Source organism: Echinops telfairi, unplaced genomic scaffold, assembly GCF_000313985.2.
Source record: "Echinops telfairi isolate 266 unplaced genomic scaffold, ASM31398v2 ScPeMD7_11;HRSCAF=52, whole genome shotgun sequence".
Classification (NCBI taxonomy): Eukaryota; Metazoa; Chordata; class Mammalia; order Afrosoricida; family Tenrecidae; genus Echinops; species Echinops telfairi.
In genome coordinates, this window is record NW_022103908.1 from 7,002,334 (window position 1) to 7,026,353 (window position 24,020).

At 44.5% G+C, this 24,020-nt stretch overlaps 1 protein-coding gene across 1 annotated transcript in view; it reads right to left on the minus strand.

The window, feature by feature from the left end:
- Window positions 1-23,687, minus strand: part of UCHL3 (ubiquitin C-terminal hydrolase L3) — a 58,405-nt gene extending 34,718 nt beyond the window's left edge. Inside the window, exons 1-6 of the mRNA XM_045287079.1 lie at window positions 23,613-23,687; window positions 23,515-23,526; window positions 11,634-11,762; window positions 4,397-4,553; window positions 3,798-3,883; window positions 1,571-1,618 (exon numbers count right to left, since the gene is read on the minus strand). Of these exons, the coding sequence (XP_045143014.1) occupies window positions 1,571-1,618; window positions 3,798-3,883; window positions 4,397-4,553; window positions 11,634-11,762; window positions 23,515-23,526; window positions 23,613-23,654 (474 nt within the window). The 5' untranslated portion in view covers window positions 23,655-23,687. The remainder of the gene's footprint in view (window positions 1-1,570; window positions 1,619-3,797; window positions 3,884-4,396; window positions 4,554-11,633; window positions 11,763-23,514; window positions 23,527-23,612) is intronic.
- Window positions 23,688-24,020: the final 333 nt, after the last annotated feature.

Consider the following 24,020-nt stretch of genomic DNA (forward strand, 5'->3'; position numbering starts at 1 on the left):
GGGGGGAGGAAGCAATCCGTTAATATCCTCTGCTGCTAACCAAAGGGGTGGAGTTTCGAGTCCACCCAAGTTGGAATCTTCTTTGCAGTCACTGGTTTGGTTTGGAACCCAGTAGAATTGTATAGAAATGAATAGGAATTAGAATGAAAAGGTAAAAGATACAATTTACATACGAAGCTGATTATATGTAAGATCAGGCAAGAAATGACAGACATTTTAACAGGTGGTCATGTGGGAAATGGCTGGTAGAACTCTGACCAGAAAGGGCAGAAAGGGCTAGGACACCAGATGGTGAACTCCAGTGAAGACAAGTACTCTATCACCCAGCCGGGTGATTTCAGTAAGGGCCAAGAGAAAACCATGAGTGCAAAGAACCAAGAATGAACTCTGGTGGCGTAGCGGTTACTTGTGGGCTGCTAACCAAAAGACGATGCTTTCTACTTCCGTGAAGAGTTACACTCTCGGAAACCCACAGGGGCAGTTCTACCCTGTCCCATAGGGTCACTATCAGTCGGCATTGACTCGATCGATAGCAGTGACTTTGGTTTGGAGTGTTTTTGTTCAAGTCACACGTGGGAAAAGGAAGAAGAAAATCAATCTCTTTACCAGTAACACTTCATATGTGCTGTCAGTACACCCAGCATGAATAACTTAAACTCTATTCTTGAGAATGATGAGGGCAATGAATGTACAAATGTGCTTTACATAATTGATGTGTGTATGGATTGTGATAGGAGTTGTATGAGCACCTAATAAAACGATTTAAAATAAATAAATAAAAGCAATTAAAAAAATTAAACTCTATTCACATGAACTGAAATACTATTTGACAATGAACCTGCACCAAGAGTAGGGGAGCGAGGGCTGCAGGGAAGAAAGGAAAGAAAGAGGGAAGGAGCAAAACAAACAGAACGAAAAGACAGAGAGAGAAGAGTCAGGATGTGAAGATCGGCACACTGACAGATAACAGATCTTCAGCCAAGAGAACGGGGCAGTATTTCTCTAGAAATTGAATATGATCAAGCGCTTCAGAATCATATAAGCTCTCTACCTATGTGAGATGCACTGGTGGCATAGTGGATTAAGTACTTGGCTGCTAAACGCAAGGGTGGCAGTTCAAACCCACCAGCCACCTCATGGGGGAAAGATGAGGCTTTGTGTTACCATAAAGCAGTACAGTCTCGGAAACCCTGCAGAGCACCTCTACGTCGGGATCAACCCCAACGCAGTGGATTTGGCATCTACCTGTATCACAGTGCAGGTGCTTTTCTCAAAATCCTGGGAAGTCAGAGGCATCTAATAGTGAGGACACAGGCAAGCAGCGCACGCTCTGCAACCTGTCCACACACTTGGACAAACCGAGATGCAGGCATGAACGCAACAGGCTAACAGTGTGTAAAAACATGCTCTGGTGTCCCCTTAGGGCACCACCGAACATAAGCAAATTCCCTCAAAACAATGGGGGGGGAGGGGGGAAGCAGTTCAAAGTAATTTCCCAAAACCACATTTTATACAATAACTACAGTTGAATTTCTATGAAGCAAAAGAAGTTTGGAAAAATGTGGTATACCTCAGTCTGACCTTCATGTGCACTGGTCTCGTGAGTGACTCGAATGGCCTGGAATAAGAACAATACAAAGTATTTATATAGAGAATGCAAGATATAGATATGTATCACTCTACCCAACTTTTAAGAAGAAAAAGAAAACACCAAAGCTAAAATTTACCATCTCAAAGCACATTTTCCCAATTTATTTGGGCGAATATACCCTTTTCAGAAAAAAAAAATAATTTACTCAGAGCCCCTTCCATCCCCACCTTTGACATCAAAACACTTTTACTGCAGCCCATAATCCAGGTGCAGGTGTCTGCTCTTGCAGCTCCCCTGGATCCTCCTGGCTCCCCACAGGGGGCAGTATCACCCACTTTGAGAAACACTGATGAAGCCTTGTTGAGAGAGAATGAATTGGGGAAAATTAAGGACAGTTTACTAGTAGGTGATTAAGAAGGATATCCGAGCCACCAAAGGAACTGCTCTGCGTTCCGATCCCCAAATGCTTGAAAATATGGGGCAGTGTGTACTGGTCCTATGGAGTAGTCACTGGGCTTATTCAATTGCCACTTCATCTAATGGAAACAGAATAAAGTGGGTAGCACACAGACGAGGACCTGACACCCTGTGTTACGTGCTCCTCGGCAGTACTGGCAAGAGTTAGGCTTCAGCATGCAGCTTCCGTGGGAGGCAGTTTGGAAAGGTGGAGTGAAAAAGCATGCATTCATCAGAAGCTAGAGACTTCATTTCCTTGACATTCTTCCATTACTGTGTGTGTGTGTGTAATGAACATTCTGACATCGCCACTATTAGCAAGGGTGCAGGGAAGGAGGCACACCAGCCAATACAAGTAAATTAGTAAAGATCTATGATCTAAAATTTAATTTTGTGGTTTTTTTTTTTTTTTTTTTTAAGAAAAATGGTTCCAAGGAACTAAATGTAACCTCCTCCCTGGGGGACGGACAACAGAAAAGTGGGTGAAGGGAGACATCGGACAGGGCAAGATATGACAAAATAATAATTTATAAATTATCAAGGGCTCATGAGGGAGGAGGGTAGTGAGGAGGGAGAAAAATGAGGACCTAATGCCGGGGGCTTAAGTAGAGAGGAAATGTTTTGAGAATGATGAGGGCAATGAATGTACAAATGCGCTTTACACAATTGATGTATGTATGGATTGTGATAAGAGTTGCATGAGCCCCCAATAAAATGATTTAAAAAAAAATTTTTTTTAAGTAAAACGGTTCAAAAGACCATGGTTTATTAGACTGCTGACAATAAGTTATTGGCAAGATTAAGTACTCTACGATGGAAGATGTGCAGCCATTAAATGATGATGTCCATAGGTACTTACTGCCATGTACTGATGGTGGTAAATGAGAAAAGCAAGGGACAAAACAGTATTACAGTATGATCGGGCTTCTGATTAAAACAACAACAACACATGCATATATGCGCCCTAGAAAAACCAGTAATGGTTGCTACCACTCATGGAAGGATACAGGTCATTTTTATGCCGTTTGTTTACATGAAAAATGAAGACGGCTGATGGACTCTCATCAAGGTTGGCGACTAGCAAATGAAAGCAGTCTCAAGCACAGTGGAATGCTGAACACAATGATCACGGCTGCTTGAGCCTAGACACCGAACAAGGCACTGGCCTCACCGAGTGCTCTGCTAACAGATGTCTCTAATTTCAAAGTATTTACCATCGTAGTGACTTCAGAAAAAGCAAAAAAGCCATCAAAAGAGAAATCTAAAAAAAAAAAAAAAATCTTGAAAACCATTCTATGACATTGCGTAATCATTTCAAACTAGACTGTAGCCTCTGTCTCGCTGCACATACAAAAACAGCTGCTAGACTAATGTCTACCTTTAAACCTTTGTTTCTCCATTTGTCTTCAGCCTCCTTCCCAATTCTGGCCCAAGAGACACATAGATCTCGGCGGGCATGTACTTATTATACAGAGGGAATGGTAAAGGGGGGGGTAACTGTTAGATGTTTTGCTAATCGGTGAATCAAACGGCTCTTATTCTCTCACTCAGCTCTGGATGTAGAAAGGAAGTGGCAATTTATCAACATTTATGGGCATTTCAGATAATATTCCCTGAAAATACAAAGGGGCTTTTTTTAATGGATAGGACAAAATCCGTACTTGCTCAAAGCTAGTGTCAAGGTAAACCCCAAACCATGTCTACCACCCCACAAAACTCTATTAAATCAACACGGAAAGAGGGTACTGACGTCATAGTTCTCCAGGTATCTGGCTCTCTCTTCAGGGGACATTGAGGAAGACTCCTCCAGGAATTTCTTCAAGGTTGATCCAGACTCTTAAAATTAGAAAGAAGGTAAAAATGGCATCTTGGTATCGCAATGACACTGGTATAGGGAGTGCTAGAAACATGCTAGCTATTTTCAAGTAAAAAACCCTCTCACTGGTAAAGGAAAGTAATTCAGTGACATGCACCCTAAATGCAAACTCCTGACATGACAGCATCTAATACTGTTAAGAAACAAGAAACATTAAAGGTTTGTGGTAATTATACCCTGTGTTTTAAATATGAAACAGAGAGAGAGACAGCAACACTAGGGCAGAAGACAATGTGCAGTCAATTTGTGAAGAAAAACGCCAACTCTGTTTGGGTCTTGAACTCCCGCCTGTATCTGACACATAAGAGAATGGAGGGACGGCGTTCCCCCAGCATCTGCGGCCTCCGCTACTACAGAAAGGGGCGGGGGTGTTTGGGGTATGATTTCAAAGCAAGGATAGGAGGACCACTTAACTGCTCAACTCTCTTCGACCTACAGCGTGAAAGGCAGCGGGCCTGCAGTTGTTTGCCTACCAAAGCGCATCTTGTCCTGGTTGTTGGCGATGGCGTGGATCAGTCCGATGGTCCCGCAGGCATTGCTGATCGTTTGCTTCATGAAATACACTGAGGACGCAACATCCTGTCCCTGGGATTTGATTGTCTCCTCCTCTTCCGTTCTGAACATTTCATACTATTTAAAACACACAAACACAAAAACAACAGTAGTAGCTGATTTAAATGGAAAACGACAGTCAGATGAAAAAGGGCTAAACCAATTTCTATGCATAAGATATACAAACCTAACTTTTAGGTGTAAATATACAAGCCTAAAAAGTTAGAGAATGGTCACGCATACAGTGGTAATACTGAAAGGGAAGAATGCCGCCCACGTCAGTGAGGATGTAGGCGCAGAGTGTCGGACGGGCTATGATGGAGGGCTCCACTTGCTCGGCCTTCCTGGGGGACGCCCAGCAACATTCACTGGCACTTCGAACTGCCTTGCCCTCCAATAGGCAATTCCCTTGGAGGAGTATGGTTTTAAGACACCATTTTTTAAATGTACCGTGACACGAATGGGCCCCAAAGAGTTAAAGGGGAAAAGTAGAAATCTCCAGGAAGGAACCTTTTAAATCTACTAGTTTGCACACTTTTGACTTCTCAAGGCCCCTAGGGAGTCAGCCCAGAAAGTCATGGTGACTGTTTTCTGGGATCCCAAAGGATCATCTTGATAGCTGGTCTCGAAGAGCACAGGGTGATCGCCAGGGCTTCCTAAGAAGAAGTTCAAGAGCACAGACACTGCACAGGTGAGAAAGAGGAGGAGAGGTGCACCGAGGAATGGTCTTCCATCACAGCACGCACCTGCTCATTTTTGGAGGGCAGGAAGGCTTAGGAAGATTCAGTGGGGAACCGGCCACCCATCAACCCTACAGCCCATCTCGTTCCTTTAGATTCCTTTTGCTCCCAACACCCAAAGAAAGCTGAGCTCCTCCAGGAGGCTGGGTTCTTGCAAGAAGCACTTGAGAAATGAAAACACCACCTTCGGAAGCGTGCAGGCCTACATGGAGGCCCCTGAAGAAACGATAGCTTCACCTCGATATTTCTGCTCAATGAGGTTTCTATGACTTTGAGGCAACACTTTACTTTATCTGTTCAAAGGAGCCCTGGTGGCATAGTGGTCACACAGTGGGCTGCTAACCACAAGGTTGGCAATGGTTCAGTTTCCCAAATGTAAACAAGGGGTGAAAAACATTAGTTACTGTCAAGTCCATCCAAATTTTCCCCATGGGGTTTCCAAGGCTGTACGTTTTACAGAAGCAGAAGTAAGCTGCCACATCTTTCTCCTGTGGAACGGATGGTGGCTTCTAACCCCTGACCTCTTACTGATTCTTATCACTGGGGTCCTGCAACAGTGATCATGAGACAGGGGCTAAAAAAGAGGGGAAGAGTGGACAGATGATTGTGCAGTTGTACTCTAAGTTTTTCAGATTCCAATCACAGTGCCTGCTGCCTCTTCTCATCAGCGACGCTCAGCTTCTGTCCTGGCCGAGGCCGGGCATCCACTTCTGGAAAACAAGCCACTGGAAATCCCCAGGGCTGCTTCCAGCCTGACACCCAGGAGATCAAAATGGGAGCAGACTTGAGGGCAACCAAGTTTATGGCTGTTTCAGGCCTACCACGCTGGTTGGATAATGCAACAGGAGTTGTGAATATTTACTGTGTGGCCCTTTCCAGAAGGAAAGGGCCCTGGTGGCATAGTGGATTACAACTTGGGCTGCTAAACGCAAGGTCAGGAGTTCGACCACTAGTGGCTCCGTGGGAGTAAGAGGCGGCTTTCTGTTCCTGTACAGATTTACAGCCTTGGACACCCACAGGGTGAGTTCTACCCCGTCATTCTATCCTGTCCTACAGGGTGGCTATGCGTTGGAATTGACTGGATGGCAGTGAACTTAGTTTGGGTTTTTTGGCCTTTGCAGAAAGTTTGGTGATCCCTGCAATAAACCCATGAGTCTGTAAAATCTCAAATGCTGTCTATAAAGCCCCAAACCCAACCCAGAAGCTATATAGTTTCCAGGGCTTTACATCTTTATGAGAGCTGACAGCCTCCTCGTTCTCCCAAACAGCAGCTTGTGGGTTGCAGCCTCTGACCTTGTGAGTAAGTGGCCAAGCATTTAAGCAACAGTGCTGCCGAGGCTTCTTAAGACCACCTGTAGAAAATCCTTAATTAAGAAGCAGCTTTCTAACAAGTGTCTGTGCCTATGATTACAAATAGTGTATGAGTGTGCATATAAATCAAAGTTACAAGTAACTTCTCAGAACAAGCAAACCAATTCATTCCTCTTGTTTCTATTGACAATATATATATATATATAAAACATTTCAATCCAGGATGGTTGTGCACTGGGATATTTACACAGGCCTACAGTTCACTTTGTGTCAATGTGCATCACTGGCAAGACAAAACGAGGCTGGACAACTGCCCAACACTTAATGCTTGAGAGGGAAAAAAATCCTATGGAAAACAAGCGCAGGTGGGGGAAGGAAAAGCAATTAGGGAGACCAGAGAAAGAGGCTGCTGGGGGCAAGCAACTCAAAGAGCATTTACAGCCTCTTCACGTAGAGCAGTGGTTCTCCACCTTCCTAAGGCCGCGACCCTTGAATACAGTTCCTCATGTGGTGGTGACCCCAACCATAACATTATTTTTGTTGCTACTTCCTAACTGTAATTTTGCTTGTTATGGATCAGGCAACCCCTGTGAAAGGGTCGTTTGATCCCCAAAGAGGTCTCGACGGACAGGTTGAGAGCCGCTGGCTTAAGAGGATGGCTGAGAGTGTGACCAGTCAATGGCAGGAAGACTCATTGGCAAGTCAGCACTACTCTAGCGCACCCGTTTAGAACACCACCCGCGGTCGACCTGTGCTATCTATGGTGGTCTGCTTGCTGGGAGTTTTCTTGAAGTGATTCACACTACATCAGTGTCTGAGCGAGAACACGCAAAATTAAAGCCATCCGCATCTCTCAGAACCTCCATTAGATGGTCTGTGAGTGGATGTCCTGCAGCCCTAATGCTGCTGTAAGGTCATGTGTGGGGCTGCGAGCCCCAAGGTCAGCAGCGCCAAACCACCAGCAGCTCTGCTGGAGAAAGATGAGGATGCCACCTCCCCGCACCCACCCACCCAAGAGTGACAGGCTCAGAAACCTACCGGGCAGTTCTACTCTGGACAAGAGGCTTGCTGTGGGTCAGAATCGACTCAGTAGCAGTGAGTTTGAGTTTTGAGTGAATTTGTAACATGTCATCCATGAGCTGTAATGGAGATCAGTGAAATTTCACTGAGAGTCTCTACTTGTGTGTGTGCACGTGCTTGTTAAATGCAATCCAGTCATTGTCAAGCACAGCGAGCCCAGGTGACAGAGTGGAGCTGTCCCATAAGGTTTCCTTGGATGAAATTTTTTTTTTTTTAATTGCCATGGAGTTGACTTTCCTTGGACCTACAACCAATACTAATGTAAGCATCGGTTAAGAAGTTAAATGATACATTGGCAAATCAGCCGCAGAAGACCCATTTATTTATGATATATATATTTTTTAATTAAAAGATCATTATATTGGGGCTCTTACAACTCTTATAAGAATCCATACATCCATTGTATCAAGCACATTTGTACCTAAGTTGTCATCATTCATCTCAAGACATTTCCTTTCTGTTGAGCCCTTGGTATCAGCTCTTCCCCCCAACCCTAACACACACATACCTTGTGACCCCTTGATAAATTATTATTTTCATATCTTACACCGATGGCTATCGCCCTTCCCCCATGGTTTGTTGTTGGTCCCCCTGGGGGTGGGGGGTACTGTGGTTGTCTGTCAATCACTGCGATCTGTTCCCACTTCCTCCCCTCCTTCTGTATCGCTATTCCCATTCCTGGTCCTGGACTCCATGTGTCCTGAGCTCTTATCTCTTACCTCTACCTGTGGACATGCTCCCGTCTGATCCGAAGAGGCAGCACTGAGGTCATGATAGGGGGAGGTGAGGAAGCCTCTTCTCTGCTGTCCATCTCCCAGGGAGGAAGCAATATTAGATTCCTGTAATTGGTTCTCCCTTTCTCAACTGAACACCCCCTTACTGAAGGGTTGTGGGGAGGGGACGAGCCAATCAGGGTGCAGGGTAGCAATGATGAAACATATAACTTTCCTCTAGTTCTTAAATGGTCCCCCCTCCCCCGCACTATCATGATCCCAATTCAGCCTTGCAAATCTGGCTAGACCAGAGGAGGTACATTGTACAGGTAGCAACTGGAAACACAGGGAATCCAGGATAGATGACTCCTTCAGGACCAGTGGCGAGAAGGGCGAGGCCTAGAGGGTGAAGGGAATGTGGGGTAGAAGCCAGAATTTTAAGTGAATTCTAAAATCTTTTTTTTTTTTGAGTTTACATCATTCTGACAGTGTAACTTATGACAAAGTATAATAATTTATGAATTATGAAGGGTTCATGAGGGAGGGAGAAGTGGGGAGGAAGGGAGAAAATAAGCAACGATATTAAGGGCTAAAGCAGAAGACAAATGTTTTGAGTAAGATGAGGGCAGCGAATGTACATATGTGCTTGACACAATGGATGTATGTATGTATTGTGATAAGAATTGTACGAGCCCCCAATAAAATAATTTTTTTTTAAAGTTCTGGCTTCATTATGTATAGCTCTATAACATTATTCAAGAAGAAAAGGGCTGTAATATATGGAGATGTGAATTTAAATGAAGAGCCAAGAATATCAATCTATCTATAATCTTCAACATGTCGTCGATCTGCCAGTTTAAGCTCAGCGATCCCCACACAAATCAGGTCCTGAAAAGAAGGATACCTGATTGCCATTACATAAGCTTTGGAGAAGTTAGGTTTTTGTTTTGTTTTTTTTCAGAAATTGCAATCTTTTATTTATGAAAAATTAAACCGTCTTTATCTGTATATTTTCTTTTTTTAAATCATTTTGTTGGGGACTTGCACAACTCTTACCACAATCCATACATCCATTCATTGTGCCAAGCACATTTGTACATTTGTTGCCATCATCATTCTCAAAACATTTTCTTTCTACTTGAGCCCTTGGTATCAGCTCATTTTCCCCCTCCCTCACGAACCCTTAATAACTTATAAATTATTATTTTGTCATGTCTTACACTGTCCTATGTCTCCCTTCAACCACTTTTCTGTTGTCCATCCTCCATGGAGGGGGTTATATGTAGATCACTATCATTGGTTCCCCCTTTCTACCCCACTTTCCCTTTACCCTTCTGGTATCACTACTCTCATTGCTGGTTCTGAGGGGTTTATCTGTTCTGAATTCTCTGAGCTGAGTTTTCAGCTCTTATCTGTACCCCTGTACATGCTCTGGTCTAGCCAGATTTGTAGGGTAGAATTGGGATCATGATAGTGGGGTGTTGGAAGCATTAAAGAACTAGAGGAAAGTTGTATGTTTCATCAGTGCTATACTGCACCCTAACTGGCTTGTCTCCTCCCTGCGATCCTTCTGTAAGGGGATGTCCAGTTGCCTACAGATGGGCTTTGGGTCTCCTCTCCACACTCTCTCTCATTCACTCTATTTTTTTGTTCTTTGATGCCTGATACCTCATCCTATGACACCACATAATCACAGAGGCTGGTGTGCTTCTTCCCTGTGGGTTTTGTTGCTTCTCAGTTAGATGTCCACTTGTTTACCTTCAAGCCTTTAAGATCCCAGACACTATATGTTTGATAGTCAGGCACCATCAGCTTTCTTCACATTATGCACTTGCTTTGTCTTCAGCGATTGTATCGGGAAGGTGAGCATCATGGAATGCCAGTTTAATAGAACATAGTGTTCTTGCATTGAGGGAATACTTGAGTAGAGGCCCAATGTCCATCTGATGCTACCTTAGTACAAACCTAAAAATATATGCACATAGATCTATTTCCCCATCGTCATATATACACATATTTACATATGTATATGCCTGCATTTAGACCTCTATAAATGCCCTTTGCCTCCTAGTTCTTTCCTCTATTTCCTTTTACTTTCCTCTTGTCCCACTATCATGTTCAGCCTTCATTTGGGTTTCTGTAATTCCTCTCGGTTACACTGCCCTTGATCAAGCCCTACCAGGCCTACTACACCCTCCTCGCCAACAATTTTAGATCGCTTGTTGTTCTCTTGTCCCTGGGTTTGTTAACACCCACTTCCTTTCCCCCACCACTCCCTCTCCTATGTTCGCCCACCTCCGAACCGTTGGTCCGTTGTTTTCTCCTCCAGATTGTTTATCCCGCCTATCTTACCTAGATAGACCTGCAGAAATAATAATATGCACAAAAAACAAGACAGCAAAACAAAGTAACAAAAGAAGACAAAACAACAATTAAAAAAAACAATGTCAAAAAAAAAGAAAAGCTGGTAAATAGTTCAAGGTCTGTTTGTTGACCTTTAGGAGTATTTTCCGGTTGAATCTGAAGGGATGCCATGCCCTGGCCCCAACGTCTATTTTTGGTATTCCCTGGGGACATCGTTGCTCTGTTCCCCTTGCTGTTCTGTTGCACACCCTTAGTGTTTCTCTCAGTGTGGTGGGGTCAGATTGGGTGCAATTCCCACACTGTTTCTCCAGTGTTGTCCCCCGCTGCGCTATGGGTCAGTGAGGGAAGTCGAGTCTCTTAGTGGGAACGGCCCTAAGGTCCTCTCTGTAGATTGGCTGCTCTGAGCAGGGATACCATCCTCAAGGCTTGGTGGGCAAGGATGTGTTCCACTCTCTCTTCCTCCCCCTTCATTTGGTCCTGTGTGCTTTGATCAGACATGTCCCTCTCCCTGAGCTGTAACTTCAGTGCTGCCCTCTGAAGTGAATTCTTCTGCAGGGAGGGGGTATTTTCCACGTAGTTGGGATTGGGGCAGGCCTCTCAGACCTCTCTATTGGTTCCCTGCTTTGTGCCAGTACCTGTATATTTCTAAGACACTTTAAGACTGTTCTAGCCCTTGACATTTCTAAATCATTTACTCCAAAATATGTCAGATGTCCCATGAAAACATGATCGAGACAAATTACACTTCATAGTAGAAGAAAACCAACAAATTTAAAAGTCACACATGCCTTAATTGTTAATCTATGAGTCAGAATCCAAGTATCAGATCTTTATATTTTAAAGACTCCTAGACTGATGGATTTTATGCAACAGGCAACATTTTTTCCTAAAAGTGTATTTTCAATCCAAGAATAGAACCTCGGATCGAGCAGATCGGACTTGACAATTACCTTTGCTGTGATGGGAAAGAGCAGTAAGACTGCGCACACTGGTCTCGGGACCATGCTGAGGAGCTCGGGGTCCATGCCATAGACGTCAACAAACTGCCAGTTAGCTTGTAGACCTAATTGTTTGAGAAACTGGTGAAAGAAACAAACAAACAACAGTGGATCATTTGCAGATTCAAAAAAATAAAGTAGGATGATGTTAAAAAAAACAAACCAAACTCCCTCCTATCGAGTTGATTCCAACTCATAAACTCATAAAGACCTGTAGGTCAGGGCAGAACTGTCCTGTGGGTTTCTGAGATTACAGGTTTGTTTGTTTGTTTTTTTTCCATCATGAAGGGGGTTATTAAAGAAGTTCAATAGACTAATATTCAGGCTAGCAATGATCAGAATACAGTTGTTTGTTCAGTCAGAACAGTCTGCATCTTTTAAAACATTGTACAAGTTTAATTGACATAATTCACATATCACACAATTCAAAATTTAAACTTATTGAAAAGTTGTGCAATCATCCCCACAATCAACTTTAGAACACTTTATTTCTTGTACTCATTGTTATTTAGTTCCCCATTTTCCCCCAGGCTCCTCTGTTTTTAACCCAAGAAAATATTAATGTAGTTACTCTCTCTAGATTTTTTCAGTTTCAGTGGTAAACTTATTGTAAAGGTGAAGTATGTCTTTGTAGCCTCAAGCAAAAGATGGACAACTTAAAAAGCTGACTCCCAACTCACTGCCACTGAGTCAGTGCTGACTCCCAGCGACTACAGAGCAGGGTAGCACGGCCCTGTGAGTTTCACGACCCTAACTCTTTTTTTTTTTTCTTTTTTCTTTCTTTCTTTCTTTCTTTATTTATTTATTTTTTGACCCTAACTCTTTACAGGAGTAGAAAGCCCCGTCTTTCTCCCACGGAGTGAGCTGGTGGTTTTGAGCTGCTTACCTTGCAGGTCGCAGCCCAACTCCAAACTACTACGCCACCTCTGCTCCTAATAAAAAGGATCTGCATATTGCCCTGGCCACAGACAAGCAACTCCTCAGGCTGCCTGTGTTACCTAACAGGGGTGTTTCATTCTCTCTGCAGTTAGACTAGTTTGTGAAACTCATCTAAACAAAACCGGCAAGTTACTATGATGAAGAGGGCCTTCCCTCTCAGTTTGTTCCACATCAGCCGAAAGCTTAGAAGTATATACAAAATAATACCTAGCTGCAAAGGTCTCAATTGTAGTGAGACTAACAGCAGATTGAGAGCACCAGGTGAATGATCAAATAGCAAAGGGTTTAGCCAGAATCATACTTTTCCCCTCAACCTGTTACATGTATCACCAACCCCCGAAATAAAGAAGTGCAGTTCCATTAGTACCTATTAAATAGGTTAACCACCTCCTCTGTCTCATCTGCTGCAGGTCAGAGTCACGCTGGCAGTCGTCACATTAAGAAGAAGAACAAAACCAATGCAGCCACACTCTCTGCACTGATTCTGACTCACAGCAACCCTGAGAGGCATCAGAGTAACTACGTCTAAGAAAGCAGGGGCAGGAACAGGAAGGACTTCAGCGTTTATCTCTGACCCTTCTAAAATGATGAGGCATTCCTACTTTTATCATTTTAAAAAACTGCATTTATAATGGTTATAAGCAAAGAAAGTGTCGAAGGAAATTCTCAACACGCTAACTTGGATAGGGTGAATCTCACTTTTAAATTTTCTAACAGTCTAAAGAATACGATATTTTTATCATAGCTATATGTTGTTTGCAGATGTGACTTTATAAAAACAGTACTTGCATTGTTTATATTTACAAAACAGGAAAAACCCAAAATGCTGGCTGTAAAAAGACGGGCGCGTGCTACCTGCAAAGAAAAGGACTGTCTGCATCAGCAATGCCGTCTGCACACCCTTAACGAGAAGCACCGTGCTTGCTTGCATCCAGCAGAATAAAGGGCGTTATAACCTTCGAATGTTATAGTCTCCTCGTTTTTCCAGTTTAAACACGAGGTCGTAAAATGGCACAGCCATGCTGACTGGCTGACTCATGAATTTTTTCACAAGACCTCTAAAATTGTGGCTGACCGAGAAAAATTATTAGGAGATTTAAATACGTAGCCAAAGAAGGCCCTTGGTTAACTTGTTCTTTTCATCGTTTGGTCCGACGATGCCTCTTCTAACAGATAAAGAACATTTAAAATCATGCCAGGCACTTCACCATCCGTCCCCTTAATCAACCTTTAGGGTATCACCAGTAAAACCAGTTGCCACGAGTGGACTCCAACGCCTGGTCCCCTTTTTGCCAGTGAGAGAATGTGAGTCTGGGAGGGTGGGTGATGCTCCACCACTGGAAGGCTTTGGGTGTGGCGCCACCTGCTGGAAAACGTCCTCAGCCACTGCTTAAAGCATCTTTTACCAGCCTCGTTCTCTAAGCTCAGCCCTAATAAACTAGTTTCTCAAAAGGTACACCTCACCAGGTGTCTAAACAAAGCCACACAATAGGCTTCTCTTGAAAACCTGCTAGACTCTGCCCCAATGTAGAGTGAATCCCTGCTCAGTCTTCCAGGTGACCGCCAAGGCAATCTGATTTTTCTCTCAAAACCATTTTATTGGGAGTTAATACAGATGTCATATCATTCCATCGTTGAATCAATCACATCAAGCAGTATGGTGCAACTACTACCACAATTAATTCAAAACATTGTTTCTCCTTCCTGAACTCCCTGACATCATCTTCCTTCTACACTACCCCACTCCCTCCATCCCTCCACCCTACCATTGTACACCACCACCACCACCCCGAAACCTTATTCTACTTGCTGTCCCTAAAGGTTCATCAATCCTGGGTTTCACAGACTGAAAAACAAAAACACCCCAACAGTGAAATCCACCTTCTTTTGAAGTTTGTCCTAAAAATCCACTTTCTCTCCTCTTTTACAGGATGTTCAGGGCACCTGTCGATGTTCCCTTATTCCAAACTTATTAAATGTTTGGATTATAGCACAGAACTCATACTTACCCAGTAATGGCTTGACATTATTGCTAGTACAAATAGACTCCACGAACTACTGCTAGATGCATAATGAAGAGAACAGCTATGAGAAAAAGAATTCCTAAAAGCACAGGAATTAGCCAAATGAATTTTAATACGGTTAAAAAAAAGCGCAAAACCATTAAACGCAGAATAAGGAAAAATAAAAAACCCTGACAATATTTCACAAGCATTAAAAGCGGAGAGAAGGCTTACTTCGCTGCAGACTCCACACGGACTAAACGTCCGTCAGCTACGATAGGTGCTAGCTGACTCTGGGAGAAATACTCCACGAGACGGCGTCCCTAGTCTCAGCCCACCGGAGTCAACGCGGACTGTCTACTCAGCGTGCAATATGGTATCAACTCTTTTATGAAGGTCAATGACAAGCACAAGCAGGCTCTACAGAAGGTGACAGGGAATAAGGAGGTTTTCAACGATGTCCCAGCTGGGGAGCCAGGGTATGTTCAGCAAGAACGTCAACTATCCGGACCCCGTCTCAAGGTCTTCCTATAACATCATGGAAGATTACTCAGTGTGCTTTCCATGGGAGGATGGGTGGACACTGGAGGAAGTTACAGGAAATCAGACTTTTGTTTTGATAAAAAAGAGAGTCAAGTCTTATATTACCCTATTACGATTTTAAAAAGAAACCACATTATGAGACGGAGTTCATGGTATATCCAGGCTTTCATGACCCCATTCAAGATGACTTAGGAAAAGAATGTTCTAGAAGAGGAAAGCAGCTCAATAGATCTGCTCATTCCTTCATTCAGAAAGAATTAGCCGAGGGCCTGCTTCGGGGCAGGCACCATCCTGGGTCTGCCCAGTCATGCCCACGCTCTCCTACCTCAAACGTGTTAGCAAACAAACACAGATACACGAGGTGATCTCACGGAGTGGTCAGCATACAAAAAGGATGAAACCAGACACGATGACAGTAGAGATCTGGCAGGGAGTGGGATGCCGGGAGGAACGTGTACTCTAGCTGAGAAGTCTTGGAGCGACTCAGTGAGGGTGACTCTTCAGGTGAGCGACAGCTGACAAGTGGGCCAGCCGTGACACAACCTGGGGCAGAAGCAGGTCCCACAAAGGATGGACAAATGCTAAGGGCGGCTGTGGCAAGAGGGCGGACCTTTGAGAAGTGCAGCCCAACATTCGAGGGGGAGAGGCAGCAGAGCTCAGGGCAGTCCACTCTCTACGGCCAGGGTAAAACGTCTGACTCTTATTTCTAAGGGTAAGCAGTGGAAGACCGGTAGCATGTGTTACATAAGGAAGTCACACGACATGCCTTCTATCTTGTGGAGACCAAAGTGGGTGTATATAGAGAGCAGATTTCAGGGAGGGGAATGTACAAGTGAAAACACTAGTAGGAGACTACTGTTGACGTCCAGGTGTGGGTGGTGGCCGCTGAAATGGGGAGAATGGTTGGATTTGAGATGCAATTTGAAGGAAGAGGATCATAGATTGAACCTTATATCCTCAAAATATGTGCCCCCTCAGCTAGGCCATGATTCCCAGTACTGTGTGTTCATGCATCCTTTTGTGAGGGGTTATAAACCCTGACCTCTATGGGAAAGTCTTGCTGGTATTGCGAGGTAAGTGTTGGGCTTCTACCCATGAGGCTGGCGGTTCAAACTCACCAGCAGCTGCTCCATGGAATCAAAATGAGGCTGTCTGCTCCCACAAGATTTACAGCCCCAGACCCTTTACCAGGTCACTATGCGTCAGATGCCTCGATGGCTGTAGATAGGGGTTTTCAACCTCCATATGGTAATGAGGCACGATCATGAGGAGCAGGCGCAATGCCTGACTCAAGTCACACCCTTGACTGAGTCACACCTTTTATAGTAAAAGAGGTGACAAGAGCGAGAAGGCAGCAGACAGGCACCTCCCTGCAGCCCCTGTGCTTAGAACATCCTGGATTCAGGCAAGACTGATACCAAGGCACACTGGCATCTCCAAGGGAAACGGGGCTTACAGACAATGAGAAATAAGGGCTTTCCTCTAGGGGCAGTGCCTGAATTTAAGGCATCTGGCCTCTTACACTATGAGCAGGTAAGTTTCTGTGTGTTAAAGCCACACACCTGCGGTATTGTTGTTACAAAGGCAAGAAACAACTCAGGCATGGTGTTTAGGTTAGAAGGAGCGCAAATGAAGTCTTTGGGATAGAAATCGGAGGCGCTGACATTCATAAAGCATATGCTTTGTTCTAGATTATTATTCTACATACTTTACATGCAGTAATTTGCATAATTCTTAGGAGATAGGGAGAAATTAGGTGGAATTCAGAAACCGAGTCACAAAGAGGTTAAGTAAATGCCCATGGTTTCAATGCCAGGAGGTGGCAAACTAGAGATTCAAACCCAAGATATCAGGTCCACAAACCCTGGCTTCTCGAAAACCGTCTGGTTTGGGAGAAGAATCATGACCTTGCCAAGAGTACTGGATAGACAGACAGTGCTGGAGAGATTGCCCGACTAGGGAAGAAATGGATTTGAAAACAAAATGGAAGGACTGAAGAGAGTAAGTCAAACAAATTGCTACAAAGATGAGGTTTTCTACTCTGTAAAGAGTTAGTCTTAGAAACCCACAGGGGCAATTCGACCCTGTCCTATCGGGTCACTCTGAGTAGGTATTGACTCGATGGCATCAAGTTTGGGTTTGATTTCTACAAAGACACAAACCTTTCCTACATAGCGGTAGCAAAATGTGAAGCTATTGTTTCTCAACCTACCTGCCATCTAGGGCTATCCATGGGAGAAAGGCCAGGCTTTCTACTCCCGTAGTTACAGGTCTGGGAACCCACAGGGACAGTTCTACTCTGTCTCATACGGGTGTCATGAAGCGACTCGATGGCAGCGAGTTTGTTTGGTTGTCTGGTTTTTTTTCAGATTGTCCCAGAGCTGCCCAGGGGTCGTATCACCCACTTTGGGAAACAATCCATTCTACACAGTCAAGACCCTGACCCGGACTTTTAGCTTCCAGAACTGTGAGAAAAGAAATATCTGGGAAACAAGTAGGGGCGCATTTTCATAGAGGCCCAAGCTTAGAGAACCTTGGGGTTTAATGAAGCTGCAAGGACAGATGGTAATTAAATTGAATGGCTGATAACACCAAGGAGCCCTGGGGGCGGCCACTGTAGCCCAGCTGGAGCAAAGACTGGAGGGACGAGACAGCCAGCTCCTTAAAGATTAAGGTCGAGAAAGCCCTCCGGGGCAGCTGCACTCTGCCTGGGGAAGGCCCTGCAGGCCGGATGGTGTGCAGCAACAGAGAACAGCACTGGGAAGAGGGAGCAGATGGTTTGAAAGGCAGGGAGGCTATGCCCTGGCCAGGGATGGTGGTGGGGTGGCTTAAACATTAGAAGAGAGATGATCTTGTCCAATAAAGATAGGGCGGAATGGATCACTATCTCAAACACAGCTGAAAGAGATCCAGAGAGAGGGCGACAGCAACATTTCAAGGGGATTTGGCCAAGTGGTAATTGTATTAGTAAGGGAGGCAGAACGTTACTGACTTGGACTGCCGTGGTCAAAGAAAGCAAGCAAGGTCAGAGGTTCAAAACTACCAGGTACCCCACGGGAGAAAGATGAGGCTTTGTGATCCCATACAAAGTTAGTCTCGGAAACCCACAGAGGCAGTTCTACCCAGTCCTATATGGTCACTGTGAGTAGAGTCGACTCCAAAAGCACTTGGTTTTGGTTAATGGTAATAACCCAACTGATGACGCCAAATCCCCGCCAAATCCTCTCTAAGTGTCTAGGCTACACAGGACGGTCTTGTTAAAAGTAACTTCATTTCCCTTGGACTTTATGTACTGTTGGAAATAGTTTGCAAGTAGTTTGCCTCCTCATCAAGAACATTTCCGGGAAACGGGGAGTTCTAGACCAAAAATCATTGGCCTTAAAGCTCAATGATATTTAAAATACACCGTACATACTGTTGCTGGGGTGGAGGGGTTCTCAAACCACAAGTCGAAAATATCCGTGAAAATGAAGAACTGGTGTGGCCACTAAATACTGGACTTGCCCGTGTCACAGACTGTATTTTTAAGAAGGTTTCAACTCCTGATGCTCAACTAACGAACTTTCCATCGGCTTCAAGCTGGGTCTACCCTTCTAAACACACATGTCAGTAGCGCTGAGCTCCAGTTTCTGGTTGTTCTAACCTTTGTGCTGTTGCTGGGTGCGGATCAGAACAGCCTACGCACTGGCCGCAGAGCGAGACACTGCCCATCTGGTGTCAAACTCTTCACCGCTGTTCTCGGTTTGGGGATTTCCTTCCTAACCTTCGGCTGACGTTATTCTAGTTAGGTCCTATCCCCATCGTAAAAAAATACCCTCAGAAGGAAAAGGCTGCCACACACTAACCAACGAGACAAGACAGTCAGTAGTTACTGTGTCTATAATTAGTAGTCAGTAGTTATTATGCCTAATAACATGCCGTAGACATGTGCTGGCCATTCTTACACACTAGCCATCATTAGAACATAAAGCAGAAAATTCGCAGACGCAAAGGTAACAGAGGTCAAGAACAAATCAGAGGCCTATGGTTACATCCAAGTGAGGGAGAGAACGTGGGGGTGGTTATTGTTCTTGGAGTTTATCTGCTTATTGCTTAATAAACAAGCAATAAATAGTAAGAATAACTTAAATAATAAAAGAAGCAAATCAAACAAATTTATAGCATGCATTCTTCAGGATTTAAGACAATTAATTCAATGTCTTCATTTTCTCACAGCTGCCACCAACCTATTGAACATTAAGAAACCACAATCATGTTGGCTAAGACTAACCAGTTCTTAGATGCTTGCCTATCACCCTGAACTAAAAGCACATTCTTTCATAAATACGCTTAAAACAAACTGAGCCACCTCCAAAGCATGCCAGTCAAAGGGTTCGATCAGATACGAAGCGATACCTTATCTCTGTGGATGCCACGGTCTCCTGCCACCAGCCAACCTATTACTTTTTCCCAACCAGTCTCCATCACAGCACTCCCATGCACCCATTATACTGACAATAATAGCTAATTATTTGCTGATTTGTTTGTAGTCTGTCTTCCCTACCGGATGGAAAAGCAGGACATTATTTACCACAAGGAGCTCTGGAGATACTGTCAGCGAAGTGTTGGATGACTAACCACAAGGCTGGCAGTTCAAGCCCACCAGCAGCTCCCTGGGAGAAACATGAGGCTGTCTGCTCCCATATAGATTTCAGCCTTGGAAACTGCCGAGTGCCACTTGCTGTGAGTCGGAATTGGCTCGGTGGCAGTGATTGGAGCTCCTGCTTAGACAGCTGGCTTCATCGATTGTGGCTCACAAGTATTATTAAATTAATGTGAATGAGCGAATGCATCGGTCAACCTCACTTAGGAACAAGGTCTGATAGCAGCGCAATTACAGAAAAGAACTTTAGAGTGACACAAAAACAAAACAGCATCATCTAAAAACAAGTATGTTCTATAATCTGTTCCAATGGTGAATTATTTTGACTGAATTTTGAAGGGACAGAATTTTGAAGGGATACTGCCTTGCAGTATCAGGACAAACTGCTCCCCTCCTTTCCGATGTTTTATCCCTTTTACATGCTGCAGGATCCTGTGGGCCATTATTTTGTTAGGGCTATTTTCCATCAAGGTTCATGAGCGATACTGCTCTGCTGTTTTTCTTATCACGTCCTGGTTAAGATTTTGGAATCAGGGTTGTGCTGAAGTCATGAGTTGGGAAATTTCTCTCACCTTATGTTTACCTCCTTATGCTTAGGTATTCAATTTACAGAGATGCAGGATTGGTATGGTTGCTTCCTTCCATGGTCAGAGCCCAATAAAAACAGAAAACATATTTAAGAAAACTCAACGTTGATGCATGACAGTCTCAGTAAACTAGAAGGGAAGCTTCTCCTTATTCAAACTCTCACTTGCCAAGTTGATGCCTCCTCAGAGTGATCCTATACGACAGGGAAGAACTTCCTTGTGAGTTGCTGAGACTAACTCTTCACAGGAGTAGAAAGCCCTGTCTTTCTCCCATAGAGCGGATGGTGGTTTCGAATGATGACCTTTCAGATTACAGCCCAACTCATGACCGCCACACCACCAGTGCTCCTCACTGAGTCCATTAGAAAACCCTATTGGGCAGAGTAGAACTGCCCCTGTAGGTTTCTGAGTCTATAAATCTTTATGGAAGCAGAAGCCTCATCTTTCTTTTGTGGAGGGGCTGGTAGGTTCAAACTGCTGACCTTGAGGTTACTAGCCCAATGTATAACCCTACAATGTATATGACACTGTAGCACCCAGGCTCCTTGGGAACCTCCTTAGTCTGAAAAGGCACCTACAAAACACCTACTGTTAGCACCATGCCTCATGGAGAAAAATCAAATGTTTCTCCCTAAAATCAGGTACAAGACAAGGGCGTTCTCTCTCACCACTCCTACTACTGTTTGTATTGGAGGCTCTAGTCCATTTGATTAGGCAAGATGGAAGAAATAAAACTGTCTATTCATTGCACAGTTGCTTATATAGAAAATGGCAGAGCACCTAACCACAACAAAATAAAGCCAGTGAAACAAATAAATATAGCAAAGAAAGCAGGATATAAAGTCAACATACAAAAAACCGCTATATTTCTATCTATAGGCAACGTGTGGGTTATAGACACCCAACTTAGGGGCAGCCTAACTTACTATGACCGAGTTCTAAGTCAACCACTACAAAATTCAAGGCACACAAAGTGGTGCTTAATAACAAATAGGTGCTACTTTGCAATGTGCATCAATAAATGATCATCATCATTACTGTGTTATCATCTTAAAGATGCTTTAGTGGATAGGTTCCTACAATTAATTGGCCCACCGCCTGCTTTTCAGAAAAAGAAAAAAAATTACTCGCGTACCCCCACCCTGGGCAATTAAAAACTTTTGGTCCATAGTTCATCATCCAAGATAAACTGTAAGTATCTGCATGGGATGGGAAGGCCCACTGTGAGAAGCACTGGTTTGATACTTCTGGAAGTGTTTGTTTTTTACACACAGAAATGTACACTCTATACTAAAGGCAAACACATAATTAACTGATGCTATTAAGTATGAACCATATCTCATTGTTCTGACTTACAAATGACTTTGAATTAAAGGCAGATTTAAGAACAAAACTTGTTCGTAATCTGGTGAATGCCTCATAATAATGGAAAATTAAAAAACAGAAATTTAAAAAGCAGTCCCATTTATGATAGCACCCAAAATACTAAAACTGAGATACAAATCTAATAATATGTGGGAGATCCACATATTGAAACAACAAAACACTGTTAATAAAAATCAAAGGTTTAAGTAAATGGAAAGATGTATACCATCTTCATGGATGACAGATGTCTACATTTTTAAGATATCAGTTCTCCTCAAAAGTATTTCAATGGATTCAACTGCTTCATCATCTAAATCATAACAGGATGTTTTGTAGAAATCACGAAATGGATTCAAATTTCCTATGGAAAGGCAAAGTCACTATAATGGCCCAGACAATACCAAACAAGGAAAGCCTTATTGGAGGTTCAGACTATTTAACGTGAAGACTTATAAAGGTACAGTAATCAAAACAGTTTGGTACTGGCCAACAAACAGGCCACACAGATCAATGGAACAGAATGGAAGTCCAGATTTTTGATAATTAATTTTTCACAAAGACCTAAGAATAATCTACGATTAGGTCTGAGAGAATGTGTTTACTTCCTATGATACTGAATTATTATTAATTGCAAATACTGATGCCTTCAGCCTGGAAGGCATCTCTTGACAAAGGGGAAAAAACAAGTTCGGAAAAAGAGAAAACTTCAAAATGAGGGAAAAAGAAAATGAATATGGAAAGACAGTAAGCCATAATAATAAATCATGCTAGATTTTACACTTTCTACATTTCCATATTATTAAAGAGATAAGGGTTGGGGGAATAATATTCATTCTAAAAGTATATACTTAATATGACTAAGAAGGAAAAGGGTTTCTTGCTAATGTTAAGATCACGCATATCTAATTCTTTTCCCTATATACTGTATTTGTTAGAACGTTTGAAAACCAGAACTCGGGCTATAAACTAGGGCTTCTGAGACTTTAACTGTGAGGAGGAGAATAGAAAGCCTCATCTTGCTCACACAGAGCGGCTGGAGGTTCCAAACTGCTGACCTTTCAGTTAGTAGCCCAAGCTTAGCCCACTACGCCCCCAGTCAAGTGTCTGGGAGATGTTTCCTCAGTCCCCACACCACCACCTCCAATACCCAGAATGACTTTCCAAGCTGTGGGGTGGCAAAGAATGGCGTGGGAATTACAATGCTGGGCTTTCTATGGTATAAAAACAACTACATTTCCAGATTAATTAAAAAACAAAACTGAGAGGAAAAGGGGGTGTGGCACGCCGGAGCAGTGACTTGATGGGGCACCTGCAGGTGACTTCACAGTGCGGGCGGCAGATGAAATTACAAGGGCTGGGTGGGCGAGTGTATGAAGCTTGGAGGCAGGAAGTGCAGGCAAATTAGTCACTTAGGAGGTGCAGGTGAAGGCAACGGATGGAATTTGCACTGGCAGGTAGCAAACCGTCGGGAAGGGAATGGCCGTCACTCAGCCTCAGGCCCTGATACGTGGTGACCTGGGCACGAGGGCTGCGGAGGCACGGAGGCTGCTGGGGGTGTCTCGGGCAGCCAGGTGGCACGCAGCGGGCCGTGGAAGAGGTGGGCTCTTCCGAAGCCGAACCGGAGTGGGGGGCGGGGGGGGCTTACGGAATGAGATCCCAGACCCCCAGGGAGCGCGGAGCGGAGCCGGGCGGGGATGCAGGCCGAGCAGGAAGAAAGGTGGCTGGGCTCCCCAGCGACAGGCACCTCCACTCACCTGGTTAGTGACCTGAAAACAAACAGAGAACAGGGTTGAGAGACTCGCCGCGGCAGCAGCGCAGCTCCCTACCGCGCGTGGCCCGGCGCAGGGCTCACCTCGGGATTGGCCTCCAGCGGCAGCCAGCGCTGACCCTCCATGGCCGCTCCGCCCAGCGCCCTCTCCAGCTCTGCCGGCCGCCGCGGCCGCTGGGGCTGCTGCTTCCGCCCCCGCGCGCCCCGCCCCGGCGCCGCCCGACCCACTGCCCCAGAAGGCAGGGGGGGCGCCAAGGACAAAGGTGAATTTGACCAACCTCTCGGCCCTTCCTCGACCGCCGTCGAACTGCATGTCCTGCAGCACCGCTTAGGGGAAGACGCGGGGGAGGCTTGAAAGGATCAGCGCCACCTCGCTCTTCGGAAGAACGCGCGTCCCAGGCACAGCGGCCTCCCCTCTCTTTGGACTCTCCCAAGCCCCGCCCGGGGTTTGCGCGCCGCGCATGCGCCTTGTCGGCGTCCAGCACCTCGTGC